This window comes from Cylas formicarius, unplaced genomic scaffold (genome assembly GCF_029955315.1).
Source record: "Cylas formicarius isolate icCylForm1 unplaced genomic scaffold, icCylForm1.1 PGA_scaffold_4__25_contigs__length_36172078, whole genome shotgun sequence".
Classification (NCBI taxonomy): domain Eukaryota; kingdom Metazoa; phylum Arthropoda; class Insecta; order Coleoptera; family Brentidae; genus Cylas; species Cylas formicarius.
The window spans coordinates 7,809,403-7,826,027 of record NW_026844334.1 but is presented as its reverse complement, the minus strand read 5'-3'; the positions used below and the strand labels follow the sequence as shown (position 1 = coordinate 7,826,027).

At 33.9% G+C, this 16,625-nt stretch overlaps 1 protein-coding gene across 1 annotated transcript; it reads right to left on the bottom strand.

Annotated features, from left to right (window-relative positions):
* Window positions 1-649: 649 nt before the first annotated feature.
* LOC132701216 (phenoloxidase-activating factor 1-like) lies at window positions 650-7,630 on the bottom strand. Its single transcript, XM_060668984.1, has 7 exons — window positions 7,172-7,630; window positions 3,983-4,192; window positions 3,493-3,730; window positions 3,242-3,435; window positions 1,616-1,702; window positions 1,210-1,389; window positions 650-1,062 (listed from the first exon to the last, which is right to left on the bottom strand). Exons 1-7 carry the CDS (start codon window positions 7,377-7,379, stop codon window positions 872-874), a joined length of 1,308 nt encoding a protein of 435 aa, XP_060524967.1. The 5' UTR covers window positions 7,380-7,630; the 3' UTR covers window positions 650-871.
* Between the last annotated feature and the right edge of the window lie 8,995 nt (window positions 7,631-16,625).

The window sequence follows — 16,625 nt, the reverse complement described above, 5'->3', positions numbered from 1 at the left end:
TCATGGGGATTTTTGGATTATTAAAATTCGCTTTTCACGGTTGCTCACTTTCAAGACTTGGTTTATGATACCAGTTCAAGGCGTGTGACTTAGTCACTTAGTCATCATAGTTTACGATGACATTAGCAATTGCAAATGTAAGAAATAATTAGAAGAAGAAGGAAATAATAGTAATTGCAGAGAAGTATATTATATTTCTTAAGCCTAGAACTGTTTAAATAAATACATTTATTGTTCTTCGGTAAAAAAACTATATAAATGCTAAGAAGAGGATAAGGAGGACCAAAGCATATTAAAGAACAACTAAATAATTTTACATCTTTAGTTCATTGGTCTTAAAATTAAAACAAAAATAACTAAACTTTATTATATTTTCTTATCATTACGAAGGACCAGAGCTGTCTTTTTTTTTTAATATAATTTATTTTCTCCTTCCAGTTTGTACCGTAAGTGAAAATCTATCATATTAATAGAATACGGTGCTGTTGTTTCAAAACTGTGTTTCAAGTTAAGTGCGATTCAGATATATCAATTTTTAAAGGTGAAGGGTCAGAATTGTTTTGGTAAATGTCTTGTTTCAAACTTTGTATGAGTCTTGAATTCCCGATAGTAGAAAATATTTTTGTTTTCCTAAATGAATAAACCGATATGCAGTTAAATGTATTTTTATTGAATCAAATGATACAACAAATATTTCGACCTCTATTTAAATATTATCTAAGACATATTAGTATATATACACATGAATAGAACTACGTGTACTTAGCATTGTGAACGCTCCAGCTCTATAATCAACACCAAGAAGATAGCACCTTAATAATTAATGTAATTACATTCAGAATTATACTCAATTGACCGAATTAACAATTTCCTAGGTATTAATCGCGTGTTTCTTTCTGTTCCTCTTCTTCAATTTACTGTTTTTAGTGGTCATACTTGTTGCTAAAATTTGAGTCTTAATCCAATCGACGTAACTGGGAATGCTAGTGTAAACCCCAGGCCAACCCTGGAGTCCACAGCCAATCCCATAACTCACTAACCCTGCAGCGTAATAGACTGTCCCTATAAAAGAAATATGTTATATAATAGAAAGATATAAGCGATTTCGGTTTAACTTATCAAACAGACAGTTTTAAAAGAACAGTTCGGGTTAGTTTGTTTTATCAATTATCTGCTCTATTTTGGACGCTTTAAGAAACCACAATGTACCATTTGGGGTCATCATGAGTGGCCCTCCGGAATCTCCGTTGCAACTGTCTTTCATTTTTTCACCACCCGCGCACACTTGAGTCTCGTCGACCTCCAAATCCAGGAAAGAAAATTTCTCTTTGCATTCGGACATGCTGAATGGATTTATGTCCACCTTTAGCTTGATTGGACTGCTGTCTTCTACAAAAACGCAAATAATGTGTGATTTACCCAAACATCCAGGGCAAAATTTGGCAATAACTGAAATTTCCTTTTCCGGTTTCATCGATCCAATCTTATCTAAAAGTTCTTGTGTTTCAATATTGTTTAATTAAAACAAAGATTGATAGTTTCACTCATTCCAGAAAAGAAAACTCAATTTCGTATAAAAACCATTTCGAAAGGCGAATATAAACATTTAACTTACTAGTTTCAGTCTTTCCCCAACCGCTGAGATAATATTTCTTTACCTCTTCATTACTGTTGGTCAGCAAACATATGGGTTGTACGTATTCTAAAAAAATATGATCACACAAAGACGTCGCATAATATTTACAAAACTTCTAAAATTCTCCTGAAGAACAGGCCAACAGGATGATTGACGAGACGTCAGCAAATTCCATTCAACAACAACCGCAGGATAATCCAGTCAAAATAAAAATTTATTTTAGCCAAAATTGGCAGAGACGTTAAATACACAATTACACATGAAATGTCAAAAGTCCGCTTTGCTTCGACTTCACCAAAAAATTTTATTCAAGATCAAACATACATCAATCGGCTCTTTATTAGTATCATAAATAATTTCTTCTATTGTACTTGATTCAATATTAAATCAAGTCATGCCGTGACAATGAATGCATTCCGGCGAACAAAATAAATCACACTTTTTAACAGCCACAATTCTTACTACAACCAGTAAGCAGTTTTTCTGGAGCTGGCGGCAATAGAGTTTGAATTGGCTCCAAATAATTATCTGTTGGCTTCCAATCCCATTCTTCTGAGTTCTGTTCATTGCCTAGCGATAATTGAACTTGGTAATAAACACGACACAAATGCTGACAGGCAGAAGCAGATGTTGGAGGTAGACAAGACAACTGTACTGTTTTATTGTTCGATACAGATTTTAACTTCAAATATCTAGATCGATCTATGCAATCAATTTTTTTGGAGCACCATGCATTGCAAGAACAAAACGAACTCCATTTTTAAAATTTGTAAATATTTCTGCTCAATCAATTCAAATTCGAATAATATAATTACTGCTGTTTTACCTCTTTTAAAAAATGCTGATTCTACTTGAGCTTTCCCATGTTTCAGAAAGTAAATATTTTTTTCATAATGAGTCCGTGCAGTCAGTAGTATCAACAAATCAACATCTTCTCCAGCAACGACAGTTTTATTTGAACTATTCCATTGCTCTATTACAGCTTGTTTTATTGAAATGCCAGCTGCTGTAAATTCTTCACATAACATTGAAATGATGCGAGACTAATTTTGAGTATTTTCGAGAAATTGTTATTGCTTTGTTGGAACTTCCATAGATCTATCAAAAATGACATCAAAAGATGAAGATGGTTTTGTACTCCGAAGACGTTGTTCTGCAGCTTTAATATTATTCATATGATTAGTACAACCATCAAATACAATCGTACTGTTATGACCAAATTATCCATAGTTTCTTATTTTTATTTATATTGAACGTCCGATGACGTGTATAGGCTGCGTTTAAGTGTATGTAAAATACGAATTTTCTAATAGTTGAAACCGCGATATCTCACGAATGATGACTCGTGAGAAAAAAAGTGCCTGAACAATTTTTGTCGAGAATTGTATGATCTATAACCTTTGTCTGATCTATTTACCGTTTTCGAGAAAAATGGAAAAAAGCTTAATTTTGTACGTTTGACCTTGAATTTTTTTGCGCAAATCGAAGGGGATTTTTGACATTTAATATATAATGGTATATTTAACATCTCTGTCTCTGACTGAATTAGGAGGAATCCAGGAGTTTTGTAAATAGTATTACAGTTTCTTTAAAAAATTATAATACCTGATAGCCTTGCAGCCTTTTTTAGGTGTATCAACGCGATGTCATCGTGGTGATCCTTCGAATCCTTGTCGTATTTCGGATGAACAACGATTTTGCTAATACGACTGTATTGTACAGGGTCCGCGCAGAAAGTTCCTCCAGGTGAGCAGTCGATTTTTGTTTCAGTATTGTGTTCTCCGATCGCGACTTGAAACCTGTATCCATGGCAGTCTGGTTGAATTACAACGTAAGACGTAGTACGTCATACTTACAGCGGTCCTCGTATTTGTGAAAAATTCGACTTTATACAGTGAGCTGCCGTGACTACGTACTTGGTATGGACCAAGAACCCGGAACAACCGTAGGTTTTGTATCCGTAATCGTTCTTGTGGATCAATCGCACCATCCAGGGGTATTCTCCAAGTTGCGCTTCTTTCCCACCCACGATTCGGCCTCTCATCATTGTCTTTTGGGTCCCGCATTTTTTCGGGAAAATTTTGTTGTCTTCCACTGCAGCAAGAGTAGGCCAAATTTAATTTTAAAATTAATTTACACTATAAGTTTTCAGTAACACAATGTTTAACACTATAATGAAATGAATGATTAACAAATTCAATTAAATTTCTCAAACCTATAAACCTTGAACCTCAAAAATCAAGTGGGGGTAACTGAATTGCGAATGAAGAAAAATCGAAGAAGACATGTGGGTTAGTGATCTTGATTTTTGCATAAAGTGATCAAATTAAGTAATTATATAAATACCGATGTGCGTGCTAACATTTCTGAAGTTGTTGTACTTCCCGCAGCACACTTTAGGGTCGGTTTGGTCTTCGTTTTCCGGCCCGCACCTGGAAGCTTTAAGAAAATCCGCCGCCTTTTTGTTGGCGATTTGTTTAGCTAGCACGTAGCACTGAGATAGCTCCACGCAGTAACCCGGGTCGTGGTTGGGAGTTTCGCACACGGTTGCAAATCCTAAACCGAATGACGCAAACAGATTGAAAATTGAATATGCTCGATAATTTCTGAGGGAAATATTCTGCTTTTAAAAGGAGTCAGACAACTATTAATTGTACTAAATTGTATATTAATCCATAACTGCTAGTGGTGGCCAAGTTTACAATCATCATCCAAAGAAACTGTGGTTGCTTTTATAAAACATGGCAATATTCCCAAATCCCACACAAAAGTGCATGTCTTATATATGCAGAGTATAAAATTCTTAGAATATAAATGAACGTCAAAAACTCCGCCTCCATTTTTATTTAGTCGCATGGCCTTGAATAACGTAAAAAGGTTGGACTGTTTTGTTCTTTACCATGTACCAATTGTCAAGGACAATGGTGCTCTAATGTTGAATCGATACTAGATGGGAATAATTACGATATCAGCGATGAAACATATGATGCATCACTTTCAAAATACATATTTGAATGTAGCAGGAAGAAGAAGAAAAAAACGAAGAAAATGCACTTGAAGTTCCATTCGATTGCTTGTTATGAATCCTAGGAATAATTTTTCCAAATCCTTTTTTTTATTTGTGATCATCTACACAGCTTTCATCATTTTCAATGCATTTGTATTTCATAGAATTTGAATTAAATAGGATAACGAAAGATCACAAGGCACGCTACCTCATAGGCGGTGTGGACACGTGTGCATATTACAAATAAAATAATTGCTCTTTGAACTGCTATATCACGAAAATCGTAAAAAAGTATACAAAAATTTTTGCTAAAGAAATCGGATGGTCTACAGTTTTTGTCTGAACTATTTTAGCCGTTTATCTGAAAAACGCGAAAAATCTATTTTTGCAAAAGTAATGTATAATTTATTCTGAGCTATATGGAAATTTTTGTAACCTTACTTCTATTTAATCAGTAATTTAACTGGACGAAAACGTCTAGTAGGCTCTGACAGCAAATAATCAGCCAACATTGTTTTCACGCATCCAAGTGAAGAGAATATTTTTATGACAACAAATTTTTGCTCTGGCATTAAAAACTATCGCAATATTTTAATTAATATACCTATAACAAGAGTGATTTTACGTTTTACGCATAAATTTTCGTATGTTCCAAATGAAAGTATGATTTGTTTTATGTTCCGAAAATTTCTATGTTTAGTGATATGTATAGGAAATAAAATTTTCCACATATTTGCCCTCAGAATATAAATCAATTATTGAGAACAGTCTTTTCGTCATCCTGTCTTTTTTGCGAAATCCTACCACGTTGTAGTAAATAAAGTGGTAATAATTAAAATATGATAATAAATTAATTTTTTCTGGGCAAACAGAATTTAACTTGACTATCACCAGTTTTTGATTACTAGTAATTTGTCAGTTTTTTTTTAAATAAAGTGGGAAAAGTATTATATAATTTTTTTAAATTTCAACAATAGAATTTTGATTTTTCACTGAGTAGAATCGTCTTTAGTCTTAATGCTCTTTAAGGATATTTTATCAAAGATGACCGTGTAGAATGTTTTCGCTATTTAATCAACATTTAAATTCCATAACAAAAGTGGATCAAGGTTACTTTATACAACGTGTTCATTAATTACTTGTACAAACTTTAAAAAGTGAATATTTAACTAATTTTAAGACAATAAGTCCATAGCAATTAGACAAAATTCGAGAAGTTACAGTTGAGTTGGGATGTTTTAAGTTGAATACTTCTCAAATGTCACACTATATAGATATAACTATCACAAAATTAGTGAAGAATGGATAAAACTCATAAATTGCTTTTTTCCTTTGCAGCCACAGTACACAAGGGAAGGTGAATTCATAGCAAGCCTTGAAAAACAATAGCAGAATCAGTCACGACACTTGATTTAAAAAGAAAAAAATTGACGAAATTTTATTAGTTTTACTTGAGTTGGAATGTTTTAAGTTAAATATCACACTATATGCTATCACCAAATTAGTGGAAAATGCATAAAAATAATAATTAGCATTTTTCTTTTGCAGCCACAGCACACAAAGGAAGGTGAATTCATAGCAAGCCTTGAAAAACAATAGCAAAATCAGTCATGACTCATAAAACTTTTTGTAATGATATCATTAACTTTCACAACAACCATATCTGGGCTGAGGACGATCCGAGTACAATATTCAATATTCGGGTAGGAATTATCAGAATTATTGGACCCTGCATTCTTCCTCAAAGGCTTAATCAGAAGATTTTGAAGCTCGAGCTTAATCTAGTCGAAAATTAGATTAACCGTTGGATATTAAGAGCTGGATCACAAGCCTGGCATTACAAATCACCAGATTTCAATCCGTTGGATTATTTTCACTGATGTGGCTCGGAAATGATCTAACTTAAAAAATTTCAATAACTTCAAACCCGTTTTCGTCCAAAACTGGCAAGCCATTCATATAAGCTTTTTTTTTATTAGTTAAAGAGTCACATTTTAAACTTTGTACAAGTACGTCGTTAACGCCCTGTATGTTTTACAATTTTACGATAAAGTCTATAAGAAGACAACTGTTTTAGCATCTAGTCTTAAAGACCTGCGTTTGTGTTATTTTGAAAAATCCACATGGCACCATGGCAACGGATTAATTTAACTGGAAATTTTTTAGTCGCGAATTATACTGGAGGTTTTTCTAGAAACCTGCATTGCTATGGAAATCTGTCCACAAAATCGATTTTGATTGGTTCAAAAATTCCTATATAGAATTTTCTTGCCGGATACCATACGGGGCCAAATTAAGTACCAAATTTTTTTGACCTCTAGTGGTAAAATGTTCTGGGCTACCACTGAACGCTACAGCGAATAAATGCCATCAAACGGAATAAAAAATTAAAGTTTATAAACATCGAACACAATCTTGGTCCCGAAATGGACTCTTGGGGAATACCACTAGCCAATCAATGCGATTCTCTATTTTGACACAAACCGATAGGCGTTGTCTTAAAAATATTAGTGACGTATTAATCTCACTGAGCGTCTCATTGGTGGCGTTTAGGCCACGGGGGTCGAACTCGGTCGTGTCGAGGTCCACGGCGTCTGCAAAAAGTCCGCTTCTGACGTCATCCTCGAAAACTTCTGTCGTTTCGTCGTCACCAAAAGCGAAAACGAACACACACATTGCCGCCACGCCGAAAACGAATTTTCCCGCTAGCATAGTACGCGCTAAATCGTATCGCATCTTTCGGTATGTTGCTGCCTTCGTTCGAAACAACAATTTGCGTAATCTTTGAACTCTTTATCGCGTTTGCGTGGTGAGGAGGAGAAATTGTACCAGTGACGTTTCGAATTTGGCAGCTTTATCGAACCTTTATCGTTCTTATATTTGAAAGGGTTTTCCCGATCCGCCCGAGCACGGTATATAGGTGCTTATTTTCATACTTTAAAGGTTTGTTTTCTTATCAACTAATTCAATGCTAATTAATGTAATCTTTTTGGAAACTGGAATTACCCATTCCTATACGGGGCATTCAATTAACGATGGTATAAGCTCAATAAGTATTAGTAGGATATTAACAAAAATTGAATAATACATTTAAACAATCAACTCCAGCCATATTGAAACTTCGGATTGAAAATTGAGAAAACAGGAATACGTTGCTCTTAATGTGGAACCAAAAAGGAAAAAAAATTATGGATAGTATAATTATTGGAACCGGTCAAAACTGAGGAATCTTCCCGATCAGCTATGATATGATCAGGATGATTGTATATCTTGTAGTATTACGAAGAATAATTGACATGCCGATGTTTTCTGTGATAGATAAATAGATAATAGATAATAATAAACTTTAAATGATGTTTTTTGATGTTTTTTTTTGATCAAGTCTTGTCGTTACTTTGTTGGTTTGTAATTTTGGTTGTAATTTTGATTTAATTTGTTTGCTAATGAATATTAGGAATTTTCGGAATTGAAACATATCGCATTATTTATTAATTATAACTGAAAGTGTTTTTTGAAAAACAACCGAAAGTAACTTAAACCTATGGAACACATATTTAGTTGAGCCCGAATATAATTATAATAAAATTTGTTAATGTTATCAAGTCTGAGTTCTTTGATTCGCGTTTTAAGGAAAGCATTGCAAATGGGTTTAATTTTTAAGAACAGCCGTTGTATTAAAATTGTGAGGACAAGAAAATTTATTAAATCATACAAGAGCAAGCGCTTTAAATCATTTTCAAAGATGCCAGATGGCCACTAGATGGTCAAATTTTCTGAAAAACAAAAACCAACCAAAATCCAAGATTCTGAAATCGTTTTTGCGATGATGCCTTGCTTGATGCGTCGTACGTTAGACTTAATAGTTGTACGGTAATCAATCACCCCCCCCCCCCCCGAAATCCTCCCGTTCTGCTTCGAAATAAGTTTCAGTTAAAAAAAATTAATAACTAATGCTATAAAAAATCACCTTTTTTATTCCGGGAAAAAATACACTTCCTGCTAAAACTAGAGACGCAGAGCCAAAGAAATTAAAAAAATATTTAATATCTTAGATCTAAATCTAGATAAAAATTTAACAAAAAATTTCCATTCCATGTCCATAACCCAATTTGTTTAATGGTATTTTTCACGTAAAATTTTGTATTTGTTTTATACAATATTTTTTATGTTATTAAATTTTAAAAATGTTTAGACATATTGCGATTTTTTCTCAACGAAATGTCTCGTTATCTACTCTTTCTCCTCTACTCCTATATTTCGACCAGGTTGTACACTAATATTTGCATCGTTTTCCTATGTTTTGGTACATGCCTTCTGCGTAGTGTATTATGCACTGAATTAAACTGACAACCAATGTTTCGCAGGTGTATTTATTTTATTATTGTAAAATAAAAATTCAGGCCTTCTAAACCTGCTACCAATTAGCTACTGTTTTACATGATTTTCATTTTGAATTTGAATGAATATTGTGCGTACAGTAAAAAATTTTAATTTGTTTTTTGAGAATCGGCAAAATTAATTAAGTAAAATAAGGGAGAAAATGCACCATGATGAAGTGAAATGTGCAAAAAAAAAAGGTAAAACGTTTATCTGGTTGTCGACCTCTTCACAGCACTACTTCTGCATTGCTTCATGTTACTGATGATTTATTGAAAGCAGCGGATTCTAAATTAAAATCTTGTCTCCTACTCTTGGAGTATAGCAAATCGAACGCTTTGCTATACTTGGATCATTTCCTTCTCCTAGCTAAACTGGAATTCTTCGTGATAGAAGGTACTGCTCTTTCTTTTTTAAAAAAAATTACATTCAGGTGGCATTGCTTTGGACAGGGGTGTTTCCCAGGGGAGTATTCTGGGAGCTATTCTGTTCTCAGCTTATACAACTGACTCCTCTACTGTTCTTAAATTTTGTAAATCTCATCAATACGCCGACGATACTGAGTCATATTTATCTTGTGTTGCTAGTGCAACTTTAAATGCCACTACTAAAATAAAATTAGATCTCAAACATCATTACGGAGGTATCTGCGGCTCACAACCTCTTACTGAAATTTAACAAAACACAGATGTTATTATTTGGAAACAAAAGTGAAGATATTGTAGAAAACGACTCTTTTAAGTTTACACTAAATGATGAGATTATCTCTCCTTGACTTGCTGTTTTCTAAGCATGTGGCTTGGTGTTACAAAAATCCTTCTGTAAGTTGAGGATATTGTATATTCATCAACATTTTCTCAGTAGAGAAGTCAAACTTAAACTTCGTGATATGTTAATGTTATCCCGTGTCACTTATTGCGGTATCGTCTATTAGCCAGCTATACTTAATCGAGATAAGGAGAGACTCCAACAACTACAGAATGCTTGTATTTGTTTCAGTTGCAATCTGAGAAAGGTTTGGCTCAAGCTGGAGGATCGATATAAAGTTCAGTTAGCAACTTTTGTTTCTTTACTAACCTTCGTACTTGTTTGATAAACTTTGCAGAGGAAATGATATTTATAATCGAGACACCCGTAATTTTTTAAGATATTGCGTTCCCAGACACACTTCGGTAACTTCCCAGAGATCTTTTAGCTATAACGCAGTTAAATTATTTAATGAAATACCTTATTGCAATAATGTCCCTCCCCACAATAAAATATTGTAACATTTTGATTTTCAATAAAGACAGTTTATTATTATTATTATCATTATTATTATTATTACTTTTCAGAAAATATACATTTCATCCAAAAATTGGAAAATAATGCTTATCAATCAATAATGGCGCGAGATGCTAGCAAATGATTTAATTTAGGCTCGAAGCTCCAAAGAAGCAAGTAAAATTCAACAACCGATGCTCGAGGAATCCAGAAGTTTTGTAAATTGTATTAAAGTAGCATGTAGAAGTTTCTTTGAGAAATTAAAAGGATATTTATCGACATATCTAAAAGCAACCAGGAGGTCATTTCAAATTATAAAAGAATACAAATCCAAAGTTGGACTCGTAATGGTTAACATTATAGACGGGAAAGCTTTTGGAGTCCGTCGATATCCAACTCGAACTTTTCTCCCGGTATAATCGGGAAACCTGACGAACAGTGCAGCAAGCTGCGGGCATTCAGGAGTTGTAATTCTGATAATGACCTTGATAACGACAAAATATGGCATTTTTACGGATCCCGCACTATTTATCCTCCCGTGGGGAATTAAACAGGGATTAAGCCGGGGCGCCTGTATAGATAAAAAAAGGGTTAATCTTACTCGTTATTTTGGTTTCCCGCGTGAGAAGGGAGCTCCGTCCGAACAAAAAAATTAATCGAATTACGACTTTTCGGGGTAGTTGCTGCTTTTTAATGGACTGGCCATAACAAGCGTAAGTCACATTGACGTGAGTCATTGATTAGCGAATACTCTGAGTCAGAAGCCATTTTATTTGTGTTTGCTAATCGATTTTTATAACGGCGAATAGAGAACGCTAACGGAAATAATCAACGTGAGCAAAATTAAAATTGCGTATACAACTATGTAGCTGATTACTTTGAAATTGATTCGTGTTTCTAAAATACAAGTATTCCTCCACTGTATTAAGAGCAGCGACCATTTCTTTTTGTGATATGAGATGAAATGATATATGGAAACTAAGATGCAAATTTTAAAAACACTAATCCAAACATTGCCGATCTCATAGAAATTAAAATATTGTTAATATATATGAAAATACATAAACATAGAAATAAATAAAAAGTCCCTTTATTATGCTGAATGGACTGAAAGTATTAGCGATGGTCATATAACCACGTTATTGAATTTATAATTTTAGTTTACTTGCGTTATATTATATATAATTTGGTAAGAGGAAATAATGGGCTCACATATTTCAACATAAATTTTGCTTTTCAAGTGTTATTGAAACCTCATTTCACTACCATGAAAAACCCCAACCCCAAACGTGTTACGCTGTAGGATAATAAAATAGATTATTATAGGTTGAGGGGAGTTGAGATTTTTTCAAAATATTTATAATTTAAATCAATTTTATTTGGGTAGAATATTGTTTAATATGGTACAAATCATTTGATGAATAGAAAACCCATGGCTTGATATGCTTCTTACGGACCCTTCCGTTTTTTTTTGAAAAGTTTTTTTGAGAAAAGATTATTTTCGAAAGTTCTATTGCGATCTCGGAAAACCAGACTTGTTAAATATTTACCGTGTTAAGCTTTATGAATGTCGTCAATTTTGCGTCCTGTAATAAAATATAAATTTGTAATGACAGGGATCATTAAACAAGATGGAAAACTTAAGGGTTATATCGTAAACATCGGATAAATTGCAGTGACAGTTATCCGAATTTTAATTTTTCGACTACAAATTCTTCCTAAATTTGCACGCCATAGTAAAAAACACGATTTGGTAAATTAAAGTAATGTGACAGCGGCGTTACTACAGGTAGTTACTTAGGTATAATTATAGATAATGACAGACAATTGATATTAATTATTCTAAGATTTCATCACTAGGAAACTTAGACCAAAGAAATGTACTCAAATTTACAGCTCCTTTTCTGTTGAAGTTGATTCTTATTTAAAGTAAGCGTAATTTTTTTTTTCAAGAAGACGTTGGTATTTTTTCGGATTTTTTGAGTGGTAGCGGATTATTCATGATTATAACAGACCCAGGAGCAATAAGATCTACCATTTGCAGGAAGGAGTCTTCCACGGTGTCTTCATGATGCTCTCCAGCCTGCTTGAATTACAGGGCGAGTATATTTTCACACAGGAAACTCTCAAACTCACGCAAAAGGAGACTCTAAGTTTTAAGAACTAACTATAATTTTAACCTTCTAAATCATGATAGGTATAATACGATCAAAAATATAGTGCTTTTATTGCTTTGAGGTTTTAGGTATTTTACAGTGCCTTAACCGCACACACTTCGCAGGACCGTGGCATTATTTTATTCTGCATTAAGTAGGTCTTGCCTGAGATGGACCGTAACGAATATTTGCAGAAACTTGAAATATTTATTTGAAACGTAAATGGACCGTTTTAAATTTGATTAAGCATTGATCATTTTTTTCTTGTGTGCCGGACGATTAACAACATTTTTTTTGCATTTTTGTGTCTTCTACATAGTTCTTCGATTCTTCTTTAAGACTGTAACTTATATTTGCGGTAGGTCAAGATACGTCATAAGAATACAGATAAATATTTATTAGAATCTTACAATTAATAATTTTTTCAAGGTTCTTGTTTTTAACACATTAAAATGTGTGTAGAATAGCAGATGTTCCCCTGTTAGAAGAAGACATGGAAAACAAGGCAGGATTTGAAAACGAAGTGGAGATGGTAATCGAACCTAAGGACAATAAAAAAACAGATCCATTTGTCTTCGGTTGTTAAACAAATTGTTTTGAATGTTTACAATTTTATAAGAAGTTCAGAAGGAGAAGTAGGACCAGCAATAAAAACAAGTGACATGACCAAAGTTGCGATGTCAACTGTAAGAAAAATTGTTGCAAATGGGATAGTCAAGAGGAAAGTGAGAGAAGACGCTGGTACTTCGCGAGTTTTTAAAGAGTGATTTAATCCTAGTACAACTGCATAAAAAAGTACTGACAGACTTAAATATTAATTGTGCCAAAGAGTCGTTGCGCCTATGGAATATGGACCATAGTTCAATAATGAAGTCGCTTGAAAACGGGGAAAATAAATCTCCAATAAATATAAAAATACACACGTATGTACATCATTCGTAAACAAAATAAATTCCGCTTTCTGTCGTCGAAATGCGATTTTGATATGCGAACAAAACATTCCGAAATAAAAACGTCTTCGAAAATTTCTCAATAACATCTGGCTATATGGGGGGGGCGAAATGTAACAATAAGCGCCTAATTCGATTCCATATTGAATATTTGGTAATCTCTGTAAGCAGAGATCGTGAATCGCATGCCGAAGTATCGGTTCCGAATGCTTCCGGAATTTTAAATTCCGGGAGCTTTAAAATATTCCGGGCAGGAGAAAGATAACTACCTGTAATTCTGTCATAGGGACGTACTTCGTGGATCCTCTTTAAGGAGCTTCGCAATCTGCTTTATATTCATGCACCAGGCAACGACCTGATAAAATACAAATACAGATAAAAAACGCTTTATATTTTTCAATTTCGTGGGGGGTGGAGGACGGGGGCAATTGTGCTCGCTTTCTTTGACATGCGAGACGGAAGCGGTTGTAAAATTTTATTAAGAATTTTTCGTCGACGGCAGTTCTTATCGAACGGTTATTCAACCACAGAATAGGGAAAAAAACAGGCCCCGAGGAATGGCCCTAATGTGCCGGCTCTGTAGACAATTTTCCGTATTTTGACTAATCCTTGTTGTTGATGTTATTGCTAACTCATCTATAAGAGCAAAACGTAAAACATTCATAAACACGGAAATTAAATCTGAGAAAGGAAACTATCTAAGATAATTAATTGGTAATAATAGCGACAAAATGCTGCAGCAAAATAAATCATATTTTAAAATTAGAAATGCAAAATAAGAGAAGGTAATTTAATAAAAGAAGAGCAGTATTACATAAATGTGAATTGAATAGCCTGACTTTTCTGACTTTTTGAACCAATTTTTGCACAAATTTCGGATTGATTACTAATAGATGATTCCTAAGATATTTCTAGATATCCTACTTTAAATTCTTATTCCTTCTATCTTTGAGTCTTTAAATTTTGGTTTGATTATCATTCATTTTTCACTTTTTTAGTTGATAAAAAGAAATATATTGAACCAATGGCAATACATAATTTTCTAAGGGTCAAGAAACGAATAAAACGCGAGCATTTTACGTTTGGATGCGAAGCATCGACCCAAAATATTGCAGATTCTCTAACAAAAATTCGTATCCAAGCCAAGACCCACCCATGATTTTGAGCTACCGAGTCAAATTACATAAAATACATTTTATGTTCTATTATTTCGAAGATTCCTTTAGGTATTTTCAATCATCTTTTTTAAATCTTCAAAATCTTCTTCGTTGTAGGCCTTTCGAAAATTCCAGAAAGTAGCTTTTATAGTTATAAATGAAATAAAATAACACGCTTTAAAATTCAATTGCGGAAAGTTATAAATAAAATGTATAAAATATTCTTATAAACCAAAACTATGTACAAAGCATGTACAAAACATAAAATGAGCTGAGCCGGCCTTGCCTGGGATCCAAGAAACTCGCATACGCGGGAATCAGACGAAGACGATGAAATATTCGACGCCTATCTCGAAGAGGAGCTGCATTCTATAAAACCGAAGCACCTGTCTCTGACCAGTCAGTGGAAAAGGAAAACCGTACAGCAAAAAGAGGTAAATAATAGACTGATATAAATAAAATATAAAATTATAAGTATTGTGGATAGTGAATAGTGTGTAAATTTTATTTTTATTTTAAGTTCACCATCGTTTTTGTCGAAGTTAAAGGATCTTAGTGGTCATCCACTGTGAAGTCGTTGCTTTCACAGCAGTTATAATTACTTTAATTATGATATGAACACGTACCCCCCAAGCCAGAAAAAGCAGTGAATGGATATTTTTCAATATTTTCTACAAGTTTTATATTAGTTGATAGCTTATTATATTGCTCGATTCTATGAATATAATTCTATTTGAAACTAAAAACACAAATTCAAATTTGTAGATGACGACGAAAAAGAACAGGTTAAGCTATATTTTCTTGTATATAATCACTTTTCTGTTTTGTTTCAAACAGCGAATCTCACGTTTTCCATTCTTTTTTTTTCACGTCAATACCTTTTTTGAATTGAAATTTGAATTTAGAAACAATTTTTATTTAAAAAGTTGTTTAAAAGTTTTTTCAATGATAAATATTTGGTGGCTATTTTGGTGGCTCATTGGTTCATTAATACTGAATCATTTTATCCATCGTCCTGTTGATCCAAACCGAGAAGAAGCAAATTTTTTGGCGTCACAGCTGGTGATCGAATAGAGTTATAGAAAAACTTTTATATAAAAATCTTATTATGACCAAAATTGGTATGATTGTGGAAAGAAAGCATGAATGAAAGATTAATGTAGAACGAGAGCGCCAAGTTTGAATGGCAAATTTGCAAAGTCAGATACTTTTTTATAGGACGAACTATAATTATGTTTTCTTGTTAGGTTCACTTAGTGTATTATTCTTCTTTCTGACTTGACCAGGTTCCAACTCAACGTCAACTCAAACTGTACATCAGCTCGTACCAAACTCCACAACGTTTAGACATTTCCGTAACTGTATAGCTTTATCTGCAGCTGCATCAATAAAGAATTCGAAACCTGAAATCTACAGGACACCCATCGCGTATTGGGAGGGTGGGGGGTTGACGGGAGCATTTCGGAATTAATTGAGATGGTCGAGTGAGCCGAGGCCATTGAATCGAAAAGGGGTGCAATGGCGCAATACGACACACTGACAGCTTGCAATTCCCCGGTAATCAGGGGATGATGGCCAGCTGCCCCCGGAATTTTCCGTCCTTCTTTTCATTGTTCTATATAAATTCAGATGTGGGGTGGCAGCACAAACAGGTCAGTGGGGGCGGGTCGTACGCAGCGAGTTTCCCGCGCGTCGCGTTTTGCATGGCAACCGACATCGTCAGGGTGTTGCGACAAAGTATGTGACGTCAATTCGCTTTCTTTTAAATTTAATAACAATGGCGGAAACTGTACTTTCGGCGGGGTTATTAAAATTTACTGGCGAAAATGTTATGGAACGTTGCTTTATTACTTGCATAAAATTTTTATGGTTTATACGAGTCGGTCCGGGTGTAAAATGAACAAGGGTTTTAAGAAAATTATGTTTTTTTGTAAAATTTATTGTCCCGGTCGCATTTTAGTAGGTTTGGGAGTCGTGCCGCAGTTACAGGCCTTAGGGATTGATTACACAGAGTGTTTGGAAAGTTAGTCATGAGTTTTAACTATAACCAAAAATAGTGTAAGTATTTTATAGAATAAA

Coding starts and splice junctions, on each gene's coding strand:
- LOC132701216 (XM_060668984.1), bottom strand. CDS start 7,379: ATGCGATACGATTTAGCGCGTACTATGCTAGCGGGAAAATTCGTTTTC. Junction 4,193..7,171: donor CGCCACCAATGAGACGCTCA/GTGAGATTAATA, acceptor CATTCGGTTTAG/GATTTGCAACCGTGTGCGAA. Junction 1,703..3,241: donor AAAGGCTGCAAGGCTATCAG/GTATTATAATTT, acceptor ATATTTTTTTAG/AATACGTACAACCCATATGT.